This window comes from Dendrobates tinctorius, unplaced genomic scaffold (genome assembly GCF_039654945.1).
Source record: "Dendrobates tinctorius isolate UK_male_01 unplaced genomic scaffold, ASM3965494v1 ptg000229l, whole genome shotgun sequence".
NCBI classification, from domain to species: Eukaryota; Metazoa; Chordata; class Amphibia; order Anura; family Dendrobatidae; genus Dendrobates; species Dendrobates tinctorius.
The window spans coordinates 2,611,358-2,636,170 of NW_027361896.1; the positions used below are offsets into that span (position 1 = coordinate 2,611,358).

The 24,813-nt window shown below is 42.3% G+C and overlaps 1 protein-coding gene across 6 annotated transcripts in view; it reads left to right on the top strand.

Moving 5' to 3' along the window:
- The window catches only part of TEX10 (testis expressed 10), a 721,463-nt gene that overhangs the window by 547,103 nt on the left and 149,547 nt on the right, over positions 1–24,813 (top strand). For 4 of the 6 annotated variants that reach the window (XM_073555731.1, XM_073555729.1, XM_073555727.1 and 1 more), the window contains one exon: positions 23,785–23,963. The exons of 1 other annotated variant lie outside the window; for it this stretch is intronic. In XM_073555731.1, the coding sequence (XP_073411832.1) occupies positions 23,785–23,963 (179 nt within the window). Of the gene's footprint in view, positions 1–23,164; positions 23,334–23,784; positions 23,964–24,813 lie in introns of those variants that run through there. One more of the 6 variants, XM_073555730.1, reaches the window with a different exon arrangement.

The window sequence follows — 24,813 nt, forward strand, 5'->3', positions numbered from 1 at the left end:
ACAGGCCAGTTTAAGGAGACAAACAGTTAGGACCACTGTAGCTGAACATCTGTCCTCTCCTCCTAGTGTGTCTAGTTCCATTCCCATAACTGGACTCCCTTCCCCCACAAGTTTTGTTGCCCCTTCCCCTAGAACACCTCCATCGACTATAAGCTGTTCATCTTCACTGCACACCCCCAACTTGCAACCATCTGCCCCCAAACGCAGAAAAAAATAAAGTTTTTTTATAATTTTTTTTGTTAAAAATACATTTAAATTTCTGGTTCACCATAACAAAGTTTGATTAATGTTTTTGGCGCTGCCTATACACACTGCGCCGTACACACAATGCTCCTTAAACTTTGCAAGGTGTCATAAAAAGTGTTTTGAGGATTGGCTGTTTTTACCATCCTCATTTCACTTATTGTGATACTAGGCAAGGGGGATTATAGATATACCTTGTAATTAACAACATACTCTTATTACGTGTGTGTTGAATCTATGGGTAAAATACACGTCATATGTTCAATACCCAGGCCTAGTATAATAACTAGAGTTGACTGACTAGGATCTGGTTTCATGAAACACAATTTTTTTCAAATGAAACTAGTCAAAAAAAAGTCGGAGTTTCATTCGAAACCCTACCACAATGTTAGTTAATGGGAAATAAAAGTCGGCATTGAGCGGATTACATTCATCCACTCAATGCAGACTTTTATTCCCCATTGACTTGCATTGGGGTCGGGTTTTGAACGAAACTCCGATTTTTTTTTTTTTTTCCACTAGTCGAACCAGTTTCATTTGAAACTAATTTGGTTTCATGAAACCCGATCCTACCAAAGTCGCTCAACTCTAATCATAACTATTTATCAATCATGGCCTGGTTAATACACATATCATATTTAACCTGCAGCGTTGCTTACGTACCAATATATTTCACGCAGACTAGCGATGCTGCAGTTTAACTCATGTGTATTTACCTGCCCAAGTGTGAGAACATCATGAATTCACAGGTATACATGGGAAGTTTTTTATTTTATTGGAGTGTAAAAAACATAGTGCACTCGGTACAGGTATCAAAACAGGTTTTTTATTAACATACACACACGAAAACATTTTTACACCATTTCATCTTGCCAGTGCACCCGTCCTACATCAGAGATAAAGTAGGCCGCAAATTGGTCCCTCATTTGGCCACCTTGAACGGATGACCTGAGAGGGTGCTGAGTGAATTCAGGCAATGGGTTAGAAGCAGCATCATCGAGTTCAAAGGTTGGGTGCTCTTTAGCCATCACAAAATTATGTAGAACGACACACGCCTTCACCACCTCATCCACTGTTTCAAGTTTAAGATTAATGGCTGTGCCGAGAATTCGCCATCTGGAGACAAGAATCCCAAAAGCACCACTCTACAGTTCTTCTTGCCCTGGTCAGCCTGTAATTAAAGATTTTTTTTGGTGTGGTCCAAGTCACGGCTGGAGTAGGGTTTCAGTAGGTTTCCGCACATTTGAAAAGCCTCATCCCCAACCATTACAAAGGGCAGTGGTGGAGCTTCGGTGTGGGGAAGAGGCCGTGGCATAGGGAAATTAAATTGGTTGCCAATACAACCTCCGGCCCATGTCTGAGTTTTTAAAAGCCTGGGAGTCATTACCACCGCCAAATTCTCCAATGTCCACTGCTACAAACATACATCCGGCATCCGCAATGGCCATGAGTACTATTGAAAAGTACTTTTTGTAATTATAGTACTCAGATCCAGTTCTTTTGGGTTTGATGATCCGTATGTGTTTACCATCAACAGCTCCCAAACAGTTGGGGAAATTGTAGACTGTCCAGAATTTGTCAGCAATTTCCATCCACTTTTCAGCGGTGGGCAGGGGCATAAATTCTGGACAAAGAACGTTCCAGAGAGCCCGGCAGGTGTCCGCAACAATTCCAGGCAAGGTAGAGATTCCAATACGGTACTGGAAGTGTAGTGAAGATAGGGTCTCTCCAGCCGCCAGGAATCTGCGAAACAGACGAAGTAAAATTAATATTTCTGTATATGGTTTTTAAAAAAAATAAAAAATGAGTACATTCACGAAAAATAATTAGCCCAGGTTTTGAATAGTACATGTAAAAAAAAAAAAACATCAGACCCCACCCCTTGGTTTTTAAATATTACGTACCGAAATTTCACCAGGAGCCTTTCCTCGGGAGGAATCGCACGACGGAGCTGTGTGTCCTGTCTCCGGATGGATTCTTGGACACGAGCAATCAAATCCCTGAAGCTTTCTTGGGACATCCGGATATAATCTGTAAATTTCTCCGGGTTTGCCTGTAGCTCATGTGTAGAGGGTGTGGTACGCCCCACGGCTCTCCCGGAGTTCAACAATCGGATGTATCCACATACGCCGCCGCTGCCGTCTTCGCTGTCTCTCTTCCTTTGTTCATGGCAAGCAACTGCATATGCCCTAGCCATCACGATGTCCAAATCCAAGTTGAAGTGAAAACTCTTCCAACGCAGATCCATGTTGACACGAGAAAAATCAAGCAAATGTGAAGAATACTGTAGACAGGGTCTATATATTAACATACCACACCGCCACTGACGTCCCATTGGTCGTGTGTGTTGCAAGATTGTTATCTAGATTTTTTTTTTTTTTTTGGTGAGGACAAACAACGTGCGAAAAAACGCAAACGCACTGAAAACGCATACAAACGCTGTGCTTTTTCCTGCATGCACATTAAAATGCTTGAAAAAAACACAGCAGTTGTATGTGTTTGTATGCGTTTTTTTCATGCGTTTGTGTGCGCAAAAAACGCATCACAAAAAAACACAAGTGTGAAAGCTTATTTACTATGAAACCTCAGCACTTGGTGAACGCGCTATGGAACCTTATTATGTCTGTGACTTTGTGGCTCAGTTGCTCTGATTCCTAAATGCTTTTTTATTAATACCATTTACATAGTTTACGGTATGTAGTATTTAGGGAGAAGAAATTGCACAAACTAATTTGTGCAATGATTGCAACCTATCAGAGTACCATGCTCTAATTTTGTTTGCTTATGCAAATATTGCTGAAACAATAGGTTGTTCTAAAGAGCTGATTGCATGACTAGGTGCTTGACACTTTGGCAATGTAACTAGTGTTGAGCATTCCGATACCGCAAGTATCGGGTATCGGCCGATACTTGCTGTATCGGAATTCCGATACCGACTTCCGATATTTTTTCAATATCGGAATTCGGCATCGGAATCGGAAGTTCAGTTGATTGACGGCCTGACGTCATCATGATGCGCGGTGTGTGCGCATCATGATGCGCCGTCATTTCGGGCCTTCCGGGGGTCTCTGCCGGCCTGCCGGGGGGCTGTGCCGGCCTGCCGGGGGGCTGTGTGGACTGCCCGGGGTCTGTACCGGCCTGCCGGGGGGCTGTGCCGGCCTGCCGGTGGTCTGTGCACCCTGTGGGGGTCTGTACCGGCCTGCCGGGGGGCTGTGCCGGCCTGCCGGTGGTCTGTGCACCCTGTGGGGGTCTGTACCGGCCTGCCGGGGGGCTGTGCTGATGTCCGGGGGTCTGTGCATGCATCGTCCGATGGGACTACAAGTCCCATCGGGCGATGCCTGCAACCATGACAGTGATTGACACATTAGCCAATGATGGGACAGTAGTAGTCCCATCATCCGGCTAATGTGTTAAATGTTAAAAAAAAAAAAAAAAAAAAAAAAAAAAAAAATACTACATACATACTACATGCATGCTACATACATACTACATGCTACATACATACTACATATATACTACATACATACTACATACATGCTACATACATACTACATGCATGCTACATACATACTACATATATACTACATACATACTACATACATACTGCATGCTACATACATACTACATACATACTACATACATACTACATATATACTACATGCATGCTACATACATACTACATGCTACATACATACCACATACATACTACATATATACTACATGCATGCTACATACATACTACATGCTACATACATACCACATATATACTACATACATACTACATTTATACTGCATGCTACATACATACTACATATATACTACATGCATGCTACATACATACTACATGCTACATACATACCACATACATACTACATGCTACATACATACTACATATATACTACATGCATGCTACATACATACTACATGCTACATACATACCACATATATACTACATACATACTACATATATACTGCATGCTACATACATACTACATATATACTACATGCATGCTACATACATACTACATGCTACATACATACTACATGCTACATACATACCACATACATACTACATATATACTACATGCATGCTACATACATACTACATGCTACATACATACCACATATATACTACATACATACTACATATATACTGCATGCTACATACATACTACATATATACTACATGCATGCTACATACATACTACATGCTACATGCATACCACATATATACTACATACATACAATACATTCATACAATACATACATAGACATACAGTACATATAACATAGAGTAACATACTTACCAATACTTGTCACATTGTTCCCCGAAGCCATTGTCGTCTACGGAATAAATATTAACATAACAAACCACAAAAATACTCACCCACGATCCGAAGCAGTCCACGAGTGTGTCCCACGACGATCTTGGTTAGAGAACTGCAGCATCAGATGATGCTGCCGTTCTCTACGGGCTGCAGGAATCCAATGACGGAAGGTAGGCACTGTATTCCTCCGCCACTTAAAAAAAAAAAGTCCCTAGTCTCACTTTATGCCATTGCTGTGTGGGAAATTCCCACACAGCAATGGCATAAAGTGAGACTAGGGACTTTTTTTTTTTAAGTGGCGGAGGAATACAGTGCGGAAGGATACCTACCTTCCGTCATTGGATTCCTGCAGCCCGTAGAGAACGGCAGCATCATCTGATGCTGCAGTTCTCTACCCAAGATCGTCGTGGGACACACTCGTGGACTGCTTCGGATCGTGGGTGAGTATTTTTGTGGTTTGTTATGTTAATATTTATTCCGTAGACGACAATGGCTTCGGGGAACAATGTGACAAGTATTGGTAAGTATGTTACTCTATGTTATATGTACTGTATGTCTATGTATGTATTGTATGAATGTATTGTATGTATGTAGTATATATGTGGTATGTATGTAGCATGTAGTATGTATGTAGTATGTATGTAGCATGCATGTAGCATGTAGTATGTATGTAGCATGCATGTAGTATATATGTAGTATGTATGTAGCATGAATGTAGTATATATGTAGTATGTATGTAGCATGTAGTATGTATGTAGCATGTAGTATGTATGTAGCATGTAGTATATATGTAGTATGTATGTAGTATGTATGTAGTATGTATGTAGCATGTAGTATGTATGTAGCATGCATGTAGTATATATGTAGTATGTATGTAGTATGTATGTAGCATGTAGTATGTATGTAGCATGCATGTAGTATATATGTAGTATGTATGTAGCATGTAGTATGTATGTAGCATGTAGTATATATGTAGTATGTATGTAGTATGTATGTAGTATGTATGTAGCATGTAGTATGTATGTAGCATGCATGTAGTATATATGTAGTATGTATGTAGCATGTAGTATGTATGTAGCATGTAGTATATATGTAGTATGTATGTAGTATGTATGTGGTATGTATGTAGCATGTAGTATGTATGTAGCATGCATGTAGTATATATGTAGTATGTATGTAGTATGTATGTGGTATGTATGTAGCATGCAGTATGTATGTAGCATGCATGTAGTATATATGTAGTATGTATGTAGCATGTATGTAGTATGTAGTATGAATGTAGCATGTATGTAGTATGCACGTTGTATGTATGTAGCATGTAATTTTTTTTTTTTTTTTTTTTTTTTTACATTTAACACATTAGCCGGATGATGGGACTACTACTGTCCCATCATTGGCTAATGTGTCAATCACTGTCATGGTAGCAGGCATCGCCCGATGGGACTTGTAGTCCCATCGGACGATGCCTGCACAGCCCCCCGGCAGGCCGGCACAGCCCCCCGGCAGGCCGGCACAGCCCCCCGGCAGGCCGGCACAGCCCCCCGGAGCCGGCACAGCCCCCCGGCAGGCCGGCACAGCCCCCCGGAGCCTGCACAGACCACCGGCAGGCCGGCACAGACCACCGGAGCCTGCACAGACCCCCTGGCAGGCCGGCACAGCCCCCCGAAAGGCCCGTACAGACCCCAGAGAGGCTGTACAAGGGCAGGAAAGGGTTTTTCTTATTCCGATACCGGAAGTCCCATAGACTTGAATGGGACTTCCGGTATCGGAATCGGCGATACCGATACTTTTTTTAAAGATCGGCCGATACCATCCGATACGATACTTTGAAGTATCGGACGGTATCGCTCAACTCTAAATGTAACCCCTTAACTAAACTGTTCAGCAACTTTTCATAAATTCTTTGCAAATGCATTCAAATGAGGTTTATATAGATTCTATCACCATAAGGGAACAGAATATTACCATATTGTTAAATCTTTGGCTCTAGCTTTTAAAGTAGGAGATGTGAGGGAATGAAATTAATGAAATAAACAATTCATGGTGGTAAGGTGAAATTTCCAAAATGCTTACACACATTTATTAGGAATTTTTAGGACAAACTATCATTACATGGGCCAAAGTACTTAATAAATAACTAAATGGCTACTTTTATTGCAATTTCAAGTTAGGTGCTTTCTCTGCCTGCTGTTTGTAGTGTAGCTCTAGAGCGTCTCTCTTGATTGTCCAGCAGAAGCCCTGCTATGTGTAGCACAAGCGATCAGACGATCCCCACTTCAAGTCTTCTAATTGGACTATTAAAGCATGTAAAAAGAAAAAACACGAACATTCAGATCACTCCCCAACAAAAATATATATATTTGGTACACTGTGTTCAGAAAAGTCTAGTCTTTCAAGATCTAATGTAACATAATTTAATCTGTAAACTGCGTAATGAGAATCATAATCAAAATTTTTTTTGGCCACCACAACATTGCAATAAAGTGCAATCACAGTAAATCAAAGCATCATATCTACCCCAAAATGATATTAATAAAAACGTCAGCTCAGGGAACAAATACTAAGCCATAACTCATCACGAAAAATTGAGATGCTGCGGGTCTCAGAAAATGGCAACATAAGGAAATATTTCTTTCAAATTTCTGGATATTTTTTTACCACTTAACTCCTTCATGAACGGAGCTTTTTCCGTTTTTCGCTCGCCTTCTTTCCAGAGCCATACCTTTTTTATTTTTCCGTAAATATGGCCATGTGAGGGCTTATTTTTTGCTGGGCGAGTTGTACTTTTGAACGATACCATTGGTTTTACAATGTCGCCTAACAAAAAAATGGGAAAAAAATTCCAAAGGCGGTGAAATTGCAAAAAAAGTGCAATCCCACACTTGTTTTTTGTTTGGCTTTTTTGCTAGGTTCACTAAATGCTAAAACTGACCTGCCAATATGATTATCCAGGTCATTGCGAGTTCATGGACACCAAAGATGTGTAGGTTCTTTTTTTTTTAATCTAAGTGGTGAAAAATTCCAAAGTTTGCTTTAAAAAAAAAAAAATTGCGCCATTTTCCGAGACCCGTAGCGTCTCCATTTTTCATGATCTTGGGTCGGGCAAGAGCTTATTTTTTGCGCGCTGGGCTGACATTTTTAATGATACCATTTTTGTGCAGATATGATATTTTGATTGCCCGTTATTGCATTTTAATGCAATGTCGCAGCGACCAAAAAAAGTAATTCTGGCGTTTTGATTTTTTCTCGCTACACCGTTTAGCGATCAGGTTAATCTTTTTTTATTGATCGGGTGATTTTCAACGTGGCAATACCAAATATATCTGTTTGGTTTTATTTTTAATGTTTTATTTTAATTGTGCCAAAAGGGGGTAATTTGAACTTTAATGTTTTTTTATTTTTTTTCATATTTTTAAAAACAGTTTGTTTTTTTTTGTTAGTTTTTTTTACTTTTGGCATGCTTCAATAGCCTCCATAACTTTGATCGGCTCTGCTACATAGAGGCGATGCTCAGATTGCCTCTATGTATCATGCTGCGATGCAGGCTCCACAAGATGGCAGTAGAGTGGAAGCAGGACTGCACCTAAACAGAGCTGGCCTGCAGTGCAGCATCAAGGCTACCACAGGTGGCAGCAGGGTCATTCCATTTCAAGTGATCCAAATATGAATATTTTTTTACCTGATGTCTTCAGATTTTTTTCAATTTTTTTATGAAGTACAACTTTACTTAATTACAAATTAAAAGTTTTGAATTTTTTTCTTCAGTTAATTTTTTACAGACTAAAGTTTTGAAAAAGCGCGAATTTTGACCTGGTATGGCTTTACATTTTTTATCATATCTCGGGCTAGAATTAAGATAGAGGTGGGAGAGGCATCATTTTTCTCAGAACGGTACCGGCTTTCATTTGATATGTCACAAGACTGTTTCTTTATTTTTTGTTTTGGAGAAATCAAATTCAAAATTTTGATGCACAATTGTGAAAAAACGTATTCTTTAAAATAGTGAAAAAATGCATGCGTGTTACTTGTGTTCTTGTTTATATTTTTACAGGGATTCAACTTGGGACCTTTCAAATTTTTTTTTTTTAAGCCTTCAATGATCTGATTTTATGTTTGCGTGAGTTTTTTCCTTTTTTTTTCAAATTGCAACTTATTGAATTCAACATTTATATGCAACAATAAAGAAACACAAAAAAAAATACCCGTAAGTGCCAGAATAAACACATTTTAATCATCATAACACAACTTGCTTTGCATTTTCAACCTGAATGCATTGAACAAACCAAAATAAAAAAGGTGATCATATTTTCTAAATACAGTTTCATCCTAATGATATGTTAAAAACAAGATTAAAAGAACCAATATTTTTGCCAAATATTTAAACAATTTTTTTCTATTATATCAATAAACATGTAATTTATGAAGTGTTTAAGAAGAATAGTACAGTAGTTAAATCCTCATTCCATAAAATATGAACTAATCAAACATTAATAGTACGTTTTTAAACTTGCCTTTTATCATCAGTTTGTCCCTTCTAGTGGGTGAAATGTAACCTTGTCCATAAGCGCTTACTAGCAATGGCCATTTCCTTTTGTGTCAAAGAGTATGTATGGCCTGTCATGGTGTTCGTCTCCACCTGAGTTAATATCTGATTTTTGTTAACTTTTAAAATGTCTGGTTTTCTTGGATACACAAAGGATGGCGCTGGACCAGAAGGATGAAAGAAAAAGTCAATTCTACTTCTTTATTTTCACAATCTTTGGAGAGTACAATAGCCAACCACCAGCGCCAATCATATTCATAGGTCACATAACCAGTTGTCATCTATTGCCAATCTTGTGCCGCCTTCTATCACTTCATGGACTTCACTGTCATTGCGGAATGAAAAAATCGTTGTTTTTGTTTGTTTCACTCCATGATTGTTTGTTGCAGCAATCAAATGTTTTTCTGAACAATGATCACTCAGAATAGCGCTGTGTGTATTAGCCCTTATTAAGAAAAGCATTAAGCATTAAACTATTAATATAAATTTACTAAAACTTTAAACACACCAATATTATAGCACACCGATTCCCTTGATGCCTGTGTAGAGACTATTGTTTGTTCAAGAGTGAACATGTCCAGGCACGTCAGGACATGAAAGCTCTGAAGCTCTGTCTTAGGCCGGGATCATACATGCGAGAAACACGGACGAGTCTCTCATCTTAATACTCTGTATTGCCGCCGACACTCGGGAGTGGAGCGTGAGTCTGTATGTATTTCTATGTAGCTGCACGCTCCACTTCTGAGTGCTGGGTATTAAAATGCCAGACTCGTCCGTGTTTCTCGCATGTGTGATCCTGGCCTTACTTCCGGACTCTGCGGTGGCCAAATACTTAGCATGATTGAGGGTATGTTTCCACGGGCTGGAATCCCTGCGCTTTGGGTGCAACAGATACCTCGCTCTGCCTCCATAGAAAGCCGCACCAAAGCCCTGTTGTACGCGCGGCAATTCCACCTGTGTCCATTGAACACAGGCGGAATCACCGCATCCTATTCATAGGCTGTTATTTATCTTGCGGAGACGGAGCATCTCCGCAAGATAGACATGCTGCGGTCTATAAAAACGTGCCGCATATCCAGTTACGCAGGTCTGCCACCTGCGTTTTTGTACGCATAGTGAAGATGGGATTTCATAAAATCCCCTCCACTATGCTGTAACATCTGGACGCTGTGGATTGGACGATACAGCTGTACGCAGCGGCCAATCTGCAGCAAATACTGAAGGAATCCTGAATGTGGAAACATACCTCTACAGAGCTGCTGGCCTGTCATCTGCTCTGCATTCACTGTCTACCTCTGTTCATTCTCACGTTGACCCCTAACAAAGCTTTCTCCTCTGTCCTCTCCTGCTTCTAAGCTGTAACATAATAAAATAATACAGTAATATCTAAAAATCATGGATTATTTGGTAAATATACACCCCACACTTTTAGACTACAGGCTGAACAGATCTGAATTCAAGATTTTTGAATTGACATTGTAATTTTTATTTTTTAAAATCTGATTGCATCGCGATCCCAACTTGAATTTTGGTGCAGATGTGGCTAAGAGCATAGCATGCACATGTGCATTTTTTGAAATTTTTAAATTAAACATTTTTTCAGAAATGCGTTGTTAAATTTTTGAGTTTGCATGGGTAAAATATTGACAAAGATACTCTGGTTACATATCTGGTGAAAGCCTGTACAGTTCTGAGTAAAATGGTGTTTTTTTTTTTTGTTTCTCTATATTTTTTCTAGCCTGAGTTATGAGGAGAAATGTAAAGGCAGGCAACACAAATTCGCAATTTTCCAAATTTTGAAAATCAGTTAAAAAAAAATCTAGAATTTTTTTTCTTCACATTTCGCATTCTCTGACAACTATTGGCAAATAACAAAATCTCAAAAGAATTAAAAAATATAGAGGTAAAAATCATTGGTTCACTTGACATGGAATGACCCAGCAGAGTAGTCAAACTAGCCGGGTCAAATCCTAGACTGTAGCGCAGTACCAAAGGAATAAGCAAACGCACGGTCAGGGACAAGCCAGGGAATCGGCAACAGTCAGAAGCGGATAAGACAAAAAGTCAGGATGCAAGCCAAGTCAAAACCAGGGAGTCAGTACACTAAAGGGAAACAGAGTCAGGATGGGAATAAGGAAAAACAGACACAGGATCAGATAGCAAACGTAGCATGACCAATCAGAGCAATCCGAGTCAGCTACAGCAGCTCTAGACAGAAACTATAACTGACATCGCCTGCAGGAAGCAACGGCAATAAATGGCAAACCTGAACCCAGATTGAGGCTGAGAAAGGTTAACACCATGACCACACCAGGAAAAAGGAAAGACAGGACTCCAACCCCGGTCTAAATCATAACAGTACCCTAATCTCAAGGGTGGCCACCGGACCCCAGGTTTCCCAGGATACCGCGCATGAAACACCCGAACCATTTGATCAGCATGAACTGATTGCGCCGGGACACAGGATCCAGCCTCAGGATGGTAGCTCCTCCAATGGACCAAATAATGATCTGTGGACCATGCGTGATTCCATAATCCGTTCCTCCTCATACGCCATCTGCCCATCCACAGAAACTGGAGGAGATGGAGACCCATCAGAAGAAGGTATGAATGACTTCAGGAGAGACTTATGGAACACTTTGAGGATCCGCAGCGATGTAGGTAGACGTAAGTGAAAGGTAACTGGATTGACAACCTCAATAACCTCATAAGGACCTATAAACCTGGAATCTAGCTTAGCGGAATTAACTTTCATCCGAATGTTCTTGGTAGACATCCATACCTTATCTCCCAACAGGAATATGGGTCCTGTAGATTGTCGCTTATCCCCAAACTGTTTGTTGGCCTAGAGCTTCCCCAATGTTCCTCTGGACCTCCCTCCATACCTCCCTCAGCCGGTGAAAGGGAGAATCAACCCACATTCAAAAGCACACCATGCAATCACGCCACATGCTCAACAACCTAGAAAGAGTTTCTGCATTAGGCAGTCCCACCAAAGGTACAACATGCACCTGTTTACTGAATCTGTCCACCACCACAAAGACCACAGATTTGCCATTGGAAAGAGGGAGGTCAGTGGTAAAGTCCATGGACAAATGAGTCCAAGGTCTATCCGGAATTGGCAAAGGTACCAATTCCCCGGCCGGTTATGTGAGCTCTTAGCACGGGCACAAGTATCACAAGCAGACACCAATTCAGCGACATTAGAGGCCATAGAGGACCACCAAAACAGCCTAGCAATAGCTTGTCATGTGACCAAGATTCCAGGATGCTCACTAAGAGCAGAATTGTAGAACTCCTGGAGCACCCTCAACCAGTACTGAACCAGGACAAAGAGCTTGTGGTCAGGCAATGTCTGAGGACCAAGAGACTGAGCTTCATGAATCTCTCGCACCAACTCTGAGGACACCCCAGCAATGACCACCTTGTGCTGAAGAATGGAGGAAGGAGGTTCGGGAGGTGATATCCGATCCAAGCTGCGAGATAAGGCATCCGCCTTGACATTCTTGGAACTAGGCTGAAAGGTGATAGAAAAATTAAAGCATGAAAAAAAAAGTTACCACCTTGCCTGTCTGGGAGTCAGATGTTTGGCCGACTCAATATAAGACAGATTCTAGTGGTCCGTAATCACCGGGATCTGATGAACAGCCCCCTCCAAAAAGTGCCTCCATTCTTCAAAGGCCAACTTAATAGCTAAAAGCTTCCGATTCCCAACATCTTAATTTCTCTCAGCAGGAGATAAATTTTTCGAGAAGAAAGCACAGGGCCTCAGGTTAGTCAAAATGGCGGGTCCTTGGGACAACACCACCTCCAATGCGTCCACCTCAGCGATGAATGGTTTATACCTGGAATGGGCAATTAATTTTCCCAAGGGGCCACATGAGAAACTGTCACTGCTGTGAAGGGCCAAACCAATCGGCTGAACTTAAAGGGGTGGTCGGAAACCAAATGTGAATTTCATATTACATGTATATCTATTCAGTGTAATCATCTTGTTTTCTAATACACTTCAATGAAAAATTCCATAACATACCCTCTACATTGACTTCCTGTCTTTTTTTTTTTTTTTTTTTTTTTTTTTACGCCCCATGACATTTTGTTTGAGCCTCTGCGCCCTCTCTGAAATTTGGCGCCACCAGTGATGTCTATTTTAGAGGCGCGGCTAGTCTTGCTCACCTGATAATGCGTCGGTTGTAAATTCTGATGCATACTCGGTTTGAGTTTTCTGGGCTATATTCCTTTGAATGCAGAGTTAGTGCGCTCCTTTGGCTCTAAGGAGAAGAGATGACCCGGCAGGGTCCAGTCTCTGAAACAGATGACGCTTCTTTCAAGGTGGGGAAAGCAGCTGTGGCAGTGACCGCAGCCTCTGCCCCTTAATGATGTCCTGTGTGAGTACCTCAAAATGCACTGGGATTCTCAATCAAAATGTAATTGGAAGTTAAAAAAAACAAACAGGCAGACAGGAAATTAGAGTAGAGAGGGAATGGTAGAAATTTTCTAACTGAAATATATTAGAAAAGTGATTACATTATTGAATTAAATTTAATATGAAATTCGCCTTTGGTTTCGGTTCACCCTTTTAATTCTGCATAATATTAATTTTATCACTTTATGAAAAGCAGTTGCGTATGTGCTGAAGTTTACATGAGCGTATAAAAAAAAAATCATGACAATTTTCCATCAGTATTGTATCCATTTTTAGACATCAGAAGTGAATAAAATTTAAAAGAAGAAAGTGTCCTTTGTTAGTAATGGAAATGTATTTTTAAAAATTGGATGCTATACGAATGATTCATATGGCATCCATTTTTATTTTTGCACACACATAGACTTCAACAGGCGGAACATTGGAAAAAAGTTATTCTCCCACCTCTGTTCCACATGTAGCGATCCACATCACATATGGGGCAGGAGCTGACAGGCAGGGGATGGGAATCCTCATTGCAGTCTATGGAGTGGTTGTGATAAGCCACAGGTCACAGGAGGGAGCACTATGGAGGACTTAACCTTTACCTCTCCTGCACAGGACATACAACAGTACAAGCTGGGAGCAAAGAGGTAGGTAAGGGTTAACTCTCACATACAAAGGTGAGGAGGCAGCAAAGTACATGGTGGTGCAGAAGAGCAGATTGGGGAGCACATAGAATATCCCATCTGCTGGCTGCATGTAGTGGAGGTGAGGGGGCACTTCACTGCTGGACCCCATATTCAGTAGGAATATTCAGCCCCAGTGTTTTATCTCCTATCAGCTGCCAGGGAGATGCAGTGGCTACTAATTAGCTGCTCTCCCTGAACATAAACTACAGCCCTACAACTTTCATTCTACAGTGTGAAAGGAGGCAATGCAGGTACTATGACCTACTCAGCACAGCAGACACAGGGTGGTATCTGGGCTCCACTTAGTACCTACTTGCCCATTATCTGCAGCAGATGAGTGTTGTAGTCCCTGCTTCCCGTCTCCTGTCCCGACCGCTCTGTCTTTTGCAGAGGTTTCAGCAGCTCTGCAAGCCAGGAACTGAGCAGCCCCAAATCCACCAGTGAGAAGACTGTGGTGTGGCTACAATCGCTTCTGAGAAAGATCAGAATCATAAATCAGTCCCTCTCTGGCCCTCTGGCTGTGATTGTCAGCAGGCAGGCCGCACAAACACTCGGGGCCGGATATGTCCCGCGGGCCGCACTTGGCCCAGGCCTGGTTTAGACGGATCTGGCTGAACAAAACAGGGGCAGACATAAAGCATTTCTGTAATAAAGCAAGCGCCTCCACAGCCGGAGCTGAGCAGTGTTTGAGATCAGCCCCCTTACGAGTCAGATTAGTGAGGGACTTGACCACCTGTGAAAACCCCTTAATAAATTTCCTATAATAGTTTGCAAACCCCAAAATACATTGAAAACACTTTAAATCTCTAGGTTGCACCCAATTCATAATGGCCCGTACCTTCCCAGGGTACATACGAAACCCCTTGTCAAACAGAATGGACCCAAGAAAGGACAATTCTTGGACAAAAAATGTGCATCTTTCAGGTTCTCCTGTAATCTCTGGAGAACCTCACGTAGATGATCCATTTGAACCTGTTTGTTAGATGAGAACACGAGGATATCATCCAAATACACCACCATAAAGCGCCCAATAAAATCAGAAAATACATGGTTAACGAAATTCTGAAAGAGTTGGCGCATTGGTGAGACCAAAGGGCATAACCAAATTCTCAAGTAACCCTTCAGAAGTAAGAAATGCCGTTTTCCACTCATCCTCCCAAATATGGATGAGATTATATACCCCCCTGAGGTCCAATTTAGAAAACCATTTGGCCCCGACAATTGGTTGTATAAATGAGGGATGAGTGGGAGGGAGTAGGCCCGGGCGCAAAAAAGAATCCAGCCGCCACAGGAGAGACAGGGACAGATGTGGCCTTTACGTAGGCTTTCAGAAATATACTCTTTCGTAGCGGTTCGCTCCAGGCCAGAGAGGTTGTACAGACAGGCCTTGGGCAATTTAGCGCCCGGAATCAGATTGATTGTACAATCAAATGGGCGGTGTGGTAAGACTTCGGCCTCCTTTTCGGAAAAAAAATCCTCAAAATCCTTCACGTACTCCGGAATACCTTCCAGATTAACGGATGACACAAGTACATTAGTAAGGTAACGTCTACTATAGTTAGGACCCCATTTAACAATGTCCCGAGATTCCCAGTCTATCACAGGATTATGTATCTGTAACCAGGGGAACCCCAACACCAGTCCCGCAGATTGTCCAGAACGAAACATGAAATATGTTCCTGGTGCAAGGAACCCAATTTAAGGAGAAACTCCATTGAGACAAATTTGATTACATTCTTAGCCTGTGGTGTTTTGTCAATGGCAACAACATGGATAGGAGTCTCCAGCCTAATTGTCCCAAACTTACACTTGATCACCAAGTTAGTCAATAAAGTTCATGGACGACCCGCAGTCCACAAAAGCAGAAGTGGGTGTGCAGCAACTCCCACAACTAAGTTCCACTTCCAACAATAATTTTGAAAATGAGGAAAAAGGTACCTAAGAGTCTTGGTGACCTCCACGACAATCACCCAGACTTAGCCGCTTGTTAGTCGATGGACCAGAGGGGCAGTCCTTTATCAATGTCAAGGATCTCCACAGTAAAAACACAGCTTTCCTTCACGTCGCCGTCTCCTCTCCTTGTCCTTGAGGTTGGAGGCCCCCACCTCCATATGTTCAGACGGTGGCAAAGCAACAGGATTAGCAGGGAGTAACAGAACCTCTCCCTTAGCCACCGAAGCTAATATGGATAGCCTGAGTCATAGCCTCCTCCAATGAGCTTGGGTGGTGGATGGAGAGCCAGAGTGTCCTTCAGGTGATCCCACAGTCCTCTCCTGAACTGACATCTCAGCGCAGAGTCATCCCAGGACACCTCAGTGGAACATAGACGGAACTCTGAGCAATACCATTCAGCTGAAAGCTTCCCTTGAAAAATACTCATGATTGTGTCCTCTCCCACTCTGACCCGGTCAGGCTTGTCAAAAATAAGTCTTAAGGCCTCAAAGAACCTATCCACAGACGCACATTCGGGGGCAGAAGCAGGTAAAGAGAGCCCACGATTGAGGTCCCTCCAGCAGTAAGGAAATGATTATCCCCACCTGCTGATTCTCATCTCCAGAAGATCGGGGTCTAAGAGAAAAAAATAGCTTGCAGCTCTTCTTTTCCCCCAATAAGGTAGCTGGGAGCCTGACTGTAGGTTCAGGAGAGTGCAATGAGACATCAAAAGTGTTAGAGTGATTACAGTCAGACTGGTAAGAAAATCCCTGCAAAGATTTTACGGAGTCAGAAAGTTCCCTTTGCAGGTGGTTGAGACGAGGCCAAGGCCCTATGTTCCACAGACAGATCCTGCATCATTTGTCTCAGACTATTCATTTGATCCACCAAGGTATGGAGCAGATCCATAGAAAGCAGAGCAGAGAGAAAAAAAACTAGCTGTTTCTGGTCAGTTCTAATATCATGCTGCTGCGATGCAGGTAGGTGCAGGCTCCACAAGATGGCAGTAAAGTGGAAGCAGGACTGCACCTAAGCAGAGCTGTCCTGCAGTGCAGCATCAAAGCTACCAAGTGGCAGCAGAGTAGTCAAACTAGCTGGGTCAAATTTTAGACTGTAGTGCAGTACCAAAGGAATAAGCAAACTCATGGTAAAGGACAAGCCGGCGAATCAGCAATGGTCTGAAGCAGATAAGACAGACAGAAGCAGGTCAGAATGCAAGACAAGTCAAAACCAGGGAGTCAGCACACTAAAGGAAAACAGAGTCTGGACGGGAATAGGGGAAAACAGAGACACGGGATCAGATAGTAAACGTAGCAGGACCAATCAGAGCAATCAGTCAGCTACAGCAACCCTAGGCAGGAACTATAACTGACATCACCTGCAGGAAGCAGCGGTGATAAATAGCATACCTGAACCCAGATTGAGGCTGAGAAAGGTTAACACCTTCATGACCAAACTGGGAAAAAGGGAAAACAGGACTCCAACCCCGTTCTGGATCATGACATATGTAGCAGAATTACTGCATTGCTATAAGCGCCGACCACAGGGTGGTGCTCACAGCAATCTGGCATCAACAACCATAGAGGTCTCAAGGAGACCTCTGGTTGTCATGCCGACAAACTGGTGATGGAAGCACTTATTAAATGTCGCTGTCAGTTTGACAGCGGCATTTAACTAGTTAATAGCCACGGGCGGATCGCGACTCCGCCCACGGCTATTGAGGGCCCATGTCAGCTGTTCATATGTTTTTATGTTATTTAATGCCTGGGAGGTGGCGCTCCCTCTTTTCTTGAGGCATCTCGATTACTCATTTTATTGAATTTATGTATTTTAATATTTATCAATAAAAATAATTTTTTATGAATTCAGTAACTCTGATGGTTCTTGTTATGTGCACTAGACTTAAATGACAGTTCTGGTATGCACTTGTTGGTTTTGATTTAATGACAGCAGGAAGACAAATGAGGGAATACACTTAGCTTGAGATGAGACGAGAGCTCACGCCAGAAATCCTCCATGTGGCTCCAAGAAGAATCTAGTAGACCTCTAGCACTTAAAACAGACAGAGGTAAATAGAGCTATCACCGGCGCCTTTCTGAAGCGACTAAAGGTACTTAAGCCTCCAGCAAGGGTGGGTTAATCAGTAGCAGACGGTGGAGATCACCGCTAGGTCCTAGAGGGAGAAGGATAACTCTTGTGAATTCCCTTGCTTTGATTTCTGAGCTGAAGCTTCCTCTGCTCCCTCTGGTGGTTACTGAGAGTAGTGGAGCTGGCCAGGTTGATGGAAGTTCCCCACCTGATGATAATTGGGAACCTGGGATTACTGGCTGGGGGCATATAATTGAGCTGGCTGCTCTTGAAGGTTGCTGGTGATTTTCCTCCTTGTGCATTTGGAGTTCTTTTGTCCCCTGCCTGATCTGCATGGTTCAGTTAAGTGATTCTTTTATTAATCCTTTGCATCTAATCTGGTTGTGCCTTTCACCGGGCCCATCCTGATCGGTCTGGTGGCGTGGATGAGGGTTCAGTGAACCCTCCTCAAAGGGGGGTGCTGTTGTGAATTCCCTTGCTCGGATTCCTGATCCGAAGCTCCCTCTGGTGGTTACTGAGAGTAGTGGAGCTGGCCAGGTTGATGGAAGTTCCCCACCTGACGACAATAATTGGGAAGCTGGGATTGCTGGCTGGGAGCATATAAATAAGCTGGCTGCTCTTGAAGATTGCTGGTGATTTTCCTCCTTGTGCATTTGGAGTTCTTTTGTCCCCTGCCTGATCTGCATGGTTCAGTTAAGTGTTTCTTTTGCTAATCCTTTCCATCTAATCTGGTTGTGCCTTTTTTTACTGTTGTGAATTTCCTTGCTTGGATTTCTGAGCCGAAGCTCCTTCTGCTCCCTCTGGTGGTTACTGAGAGTAGTGGATCTGGCCAGGTTGATGGAAGTTCCCCACCTGACGACGATAATTGGGAACCTGGGATTACTTGATGGGAGCATATAATTGAACTGGCTGCTCTTGAAGGTTTCTGGTGATTTTCCTCCTTGTGCATTTGGAGTATCTTTTATCCCCTGCCTGATCTGCATGGTTCAGTTAAGTTATTCTTTTGCTAATCTTTTGCATCTAACCTGGTTGTGCCTTTTTTTGCTTTCTGCTTTGTTGCTAGGGTTCAGCGTGCTCCTTGCTGGGGCAGCACTGGGCCCTGCTTCATATGTTACAGCTTGTTCAGTCCACTTTTATGTTAGTATCTTTTTGCTTGGTACTGTTGTGAATTCCCTTGCTCGGATTTCTGAGCCGAAGCTCCCTCTGCTCCTTCTGGTGGTTACTGAGAGTAGTGGAGCTGGCCAGGTTGATGGAAGTTCCCCACCTGACGACGATAATTGGAAACCTGGGATTACTGGCTGGGAGCATATAATTGAGCTGGCTGCTCTTGAAGGTGGCTGGTGATTCTGTTATGAATGGGTCACCTAGGAGGATGGCAGGAACAGGCTAGGCCACCAGAAGACCAGAGAGGTTGGTTACTAAACGGATTGCAGACCCCTGATCCTATCAACACAACTAGCAGTAGCCGTGGAGCGTTCCTACGATGCCCTAGACGCTTAGTCACAGCTGGAGATCTAACTAAGCCTAAAGACAGAAAGGTGAAATCTAAACTGCCCTGGAGCAGATCCCCAAAGGAATAGACAGCCCCCAAACATATATTGTCAGTGAGACAAGATGAGACAGAAACACAGGCAGAGAACAGACTGAGGAAACGGTGGGGCCCAAGCTGTCTAGACAGGACAGAAAAGATACTGTCTGCAATCATGCACAAAACCCTAAAAAAGTCCAACACTTCTGATCTACAAAAAACCTGAGGCCACACGACCTCACCCCCGCTAGATCAGCACTCTGGTATAAACTGGAAGCAAAGCAAAAAGATACTAACATAACAAGGGACTGAACAAGCTGTAACATATGAAGCAGGGCCCAGCGCTGCCCCCAGCAGGGAGCACTGTTGTGATTGGGTCACCGAGGAGGAAAACAAGACCAAGCTAAGCCACAGAAAACCAGAGAGGTTAGTAACTAAGCGGATTGCAGACCCCTGATCCTATCCACACAACTAGCAGTAGCTGTGGAGCGTACCTACGATGATTCTAGACGCATCGACACAGCCGGTGGACTAAATAGGCCTAAAGCAAGAAAAGGGGAAATCTAAACTACCCCAAAACAGATCCCAAAGGAATAGATAGCCCCCAAACATATATTGTTGGTGAGACAAGATGAAAACACAAACACAGGTAGGAAAATAGGCTGAGCAAACGATGAGGTCCACACTAACTAGAAAGGACAGGAAAGATACTGTCTGCAATCATGCCAAAAAACCCTGCAAAAATGTCCAACACTTCTGATAGCAAAAAAAACCCTGAAGTCACTAGACTTCACCCACTATATCAGCACTCTGGCATATTCTGGAAACAGAGCAAAAAGAGGCCAATCTAATAAGGAACAAAAAGCAAACTGGCACAAACAGTAACATAAGAATGGAAATTCAGCACAGCCCCAGCCGGGGCTGGCTGACCACACAAAACTGAATAGACAAAACCAAATCAAATGTGAACAATAGCAAAGAACACTTAGCTTGAGAATGCAGGGACTGAACTGGAAACTAAGACCTCAGGAGGCAGGAAAAATCACCAGCAGGGGTAGAGATAGTCGGCTGTCTTAAATCCAGTCAGAGACTCCAGATGTCCAATCGTCGTCCTCATTATCAGGTGGCAGGTCTCTGTTAATTAGGTCAGCTTCATTACCTCCTGCAACCACCAGAGGGAGCCCGGAAAGAGAACTCACGACTCCTCTGTCAAAACAACCAGCTCCACCACCCTCACCAGCAACCAGAGGCAGACCAGAAAGTGAATTCACATCAGAGCACGCTGTAGCCCAGCAACAAAGCAGAAAGCAAAAAAAACACAACCAGATTAGATGGAAAGGATTAGCAAAAGAATCACTTAACTGAGCCATGCAGATCAGGCAGGGGACAAAAGAACTCCAAATGCACAAGGAGGAAAATCACCAGCAACCTTCAAGAGCAGCCAGCTCAATTATATGCTCACAGCCAGTAATCCCAGGTTCCCAATTATCGTCAGGTGGGGAACTTCCATCAACCTGGCCAGCTCCACTACTCTCAGTAACCACCAGGGGGAGCAGAGGGAGCTTCGGCTCAGAAATCAGAGCAAGGGAATTTACAACAGATATCACTCCACAGCAGAATGTCCATGCAGATCCAGGTGCAGTGACCTTCTACAGATGAATCCAGAATAGCTATCACATCTGACACACCTGTGACAGTTGCTCTTTAAACTGCATGCAAAAAATTAAGGCTTGAGGCCACTTTTACATGTATTCAGGGATTTTTTTTTTTTTTTAATTACATGTGAGATTCTTCAGGTAGTGGTTGGTTACTGCAGTCATATGTCCTGTTGGGTTGTCAATGATGCAGCAGTAAACTAACGATAGCAAGGGACTGTGAAGCTTTGAATGTAGAGTGGCAATGAATTTCTAAATTGCTTATAATATCTTTTCATTATTTTGACCTATTTTGTTTAAAAAAACAAGTGTACCTTCAGTATGGTGGGTTTTGATAGGAATGCCACTGACCTCAAAAACATCACAAGCATATGGCGTCAGCCAGCGTTTTAGCCAATAAACAAAATGCTGCTAAATTTGGTAGTTAAGTAAAATAACGACCAAGGGGATAGGTGCTGCTGACAGAAAAACAAGTCCTGTGTGACAAACCCATAGAGAAAGGTGATCAAATACAAACTGGATATTGTCACGCTAAACAGCTAGTGGATGGACATGGGGGAAAAAAAAGACGTGCAATAATAAATCTATCAATATGAATTGCATGTGTGAAGTAATGCTCAGATAATCACTCCAAAATCATGGTCATTCAAATCTACACACAAGTATTCATATGAATACCTCTCTATAAATAGAAGAAACAAAACTTTGTGGTGCTTCTTGTACCACGTAAATCTAAAGTTTGAGCTATAGATCTTTCATACAGTGTATATAATTTACTTCTCTTTCTATAAAGTCCAAACACTAAAATAGCACGAAAAGAGGACTTAAAAATCCTCCAATAATACAAGAAAACAGCAAAAAAGCAGAGAGGTTTACCCGTCTAGACAAATGCACTATCAGGATGCAGTGGACCCATATAATTAAGATGGCAACACAGGTGCAAAAATACCGATGAGACAACCGCTCACAGCCTACCAATACATGGAGGGAGCGGTTGCTTGGTATATTGATGCACAATAAAAACTTGTATGCGGCGCTGTTCAAACTGTAGCAATGCACAGCATCCAGGTTAACAGCCTAGTAGTGACACCCTTCTATTGTGCATCATTATACCAAGCAACCGCCCCCTCCATGTATTGATAGGCTGTGAGCGGTTGTCTCATTGGTATTTTTGCACCTGTATTGCCATCTTAATTATATGGGTCCACTGCATCATGATAGTGGATTTGTCTGGAAGCCTGGATGGGTAAACCTCTCTGCTTTTTTGCTGTTTTTTTTCTATAAAGTGTCAGTTAATAATGCTACAAATAGTTTCCACAGCAGACCTAGATCTTACATACTCTATATGTAAGTTCTATAGCCCAAACTCTAGATTTGCTGTGTTAGAAACACTACAACTTGTTTCTTCTATTTATAGTGGGGTATTGAGCATAAATACCTGTGCATAAGTTTGAATTACCAGGATTTTTGAAGGTATTATCTGAAGATTACTTTATACACGTAATTCTTATGGCCTACTTGCTAACTCACTCGCACTTCTCCAATCAGTGCTGCCCGCTTAATTCATCTCTCTCCTTGATACGCCTCTGCTTCTCCCCTCTTCAGATCTTTTCAATGGCTCCCAATTCCCCAGCGTATTCAGTTCAAATTGCTAACACTGACCTACAAAGCCACCATAACCTGTCTCCCCTGTGTATTTCCATACTAATTTCGCTAGATTTTCTCTCACGTCATCTTTCATCCTCCACAGATCTCCTTCTCTCTTCCACACTTATTTGTTCCTCATCCAATTGCCTTCAAGACTTCTCCTGAATATCCCCCATCCTCTGGAATTCTGTGCCCCAACATGTCCGATTATCCATCACATTTTGAACCTTCAGACTGAACTTGAAAACCCATCTCTTCAAGAAAGCTTACAATGATCGCTCTGCCACCTCAACACTAACGGAGGTACTGCAACCTCCAAACTACTGTCTCCTGCCCCATCATCCTGTAGAATGTAAGCGTGTGAGGGCAGGGTCCTCTTCACTCTGTACTAGTCTATCATTGTTAGTTTGGTTACTGTAAGTTATATCTGAATTTTGTATGTAACCCCTTCTCATGTACAGCGCCATGGAATCAATGGTGCTATATAAATAATACATGCATTTCTTATTGATATTTCTTTGCATGTGTTATTTATTTTTTTACCCCCATGTCCATCCACTGGCTGTTTAGCACTACAGTATCCAATTTGTATTTAAATTTAGCACTTGTTTGAGATGTTTAGAAAATCGGTTTGGAATGCATGGATTTGCTAAACGAAAAAACTTCTGTGTACTTTTTAATGTGACATAAAGCGTTGTCTTAATTTATTTCACTCTTTTACAGGTTGGCTTGGCGATAGTTCCTGACAGTACTATTGGATCCATCTTGCATGCTGCAAATAGTCTTCTTGACCAAAGTTGTAACCCAACTGAGAGTTTTTATGTTTTCTTGGCTTCCAGCTGTTACAGTGTCTTCAATTTCTTACTGACAATAGAGAAGGATGTTGAACATATACAAAAAAGGTAAAAAAAAATTTCCTGTGAAGCTTATCTCCTTAGTGACCAAGCCAGTTTTAACCTTAACCCCCTCCCCCCCCCCTCAAGGTGGTTTGCAGTTTAATGACCAGGCCAATTTTTTCAATTCTGACCTCTGTCACTTTGAGTTAATAACTCTGGAACGCTTCAATGGATCCCACTAATTTTGAGAATGTTTTTTCGTGACACATTGTACTTCATAATAGTGGTAATATTTATTCGCTATAACTTGTGTTTCTTTCTTGGAAAAATGGGAAGTTGGCGAAAATTTGGTAAACTTTGCAATTTTCAGACTTTAACCACTTTCTGTCGTCTGACGTACTATCCCGTCCATGTGCCCTGGGCCCGTGTGACCATGGACGGAATAGTATGTCATCGTTGTTTGCTGCCGGGTGTCAGCTGATTCTCACACCTGACACCCGGCACTAAGTGCCAGGAGCAGTCACGGACCGCTCCCGGCCCTTTAACCCCCGGAACATTGCGATCAAGCATGACAGCCCCTTTGCCTTTGGATCGGAGACCCCGCGGCATGACGCAGGGTCCCGATCACTCCCATGGTAACCTGATGGCGTCATGATGACATCCAGGTTACCAGAGCTGAGAGACTTCCTGTCATGCGCAGTGCATGTCAGGAAGTCTGTAAGGTGCAGCACTGACAGTTTATATGGCATGCAGATCTGCATGCCATATCAGTGATCAGCCTGCATAAAATAAGTGTCCCATAGTGGCACAAAGTGTAAAAGTAAAAATGAAATAAAAAAATAAAATAATTGTAGAAATATAAAAAAAAAAAATCAATATTCCATCAATAAATATTTGAATTAAAAAAAGTCTAAAC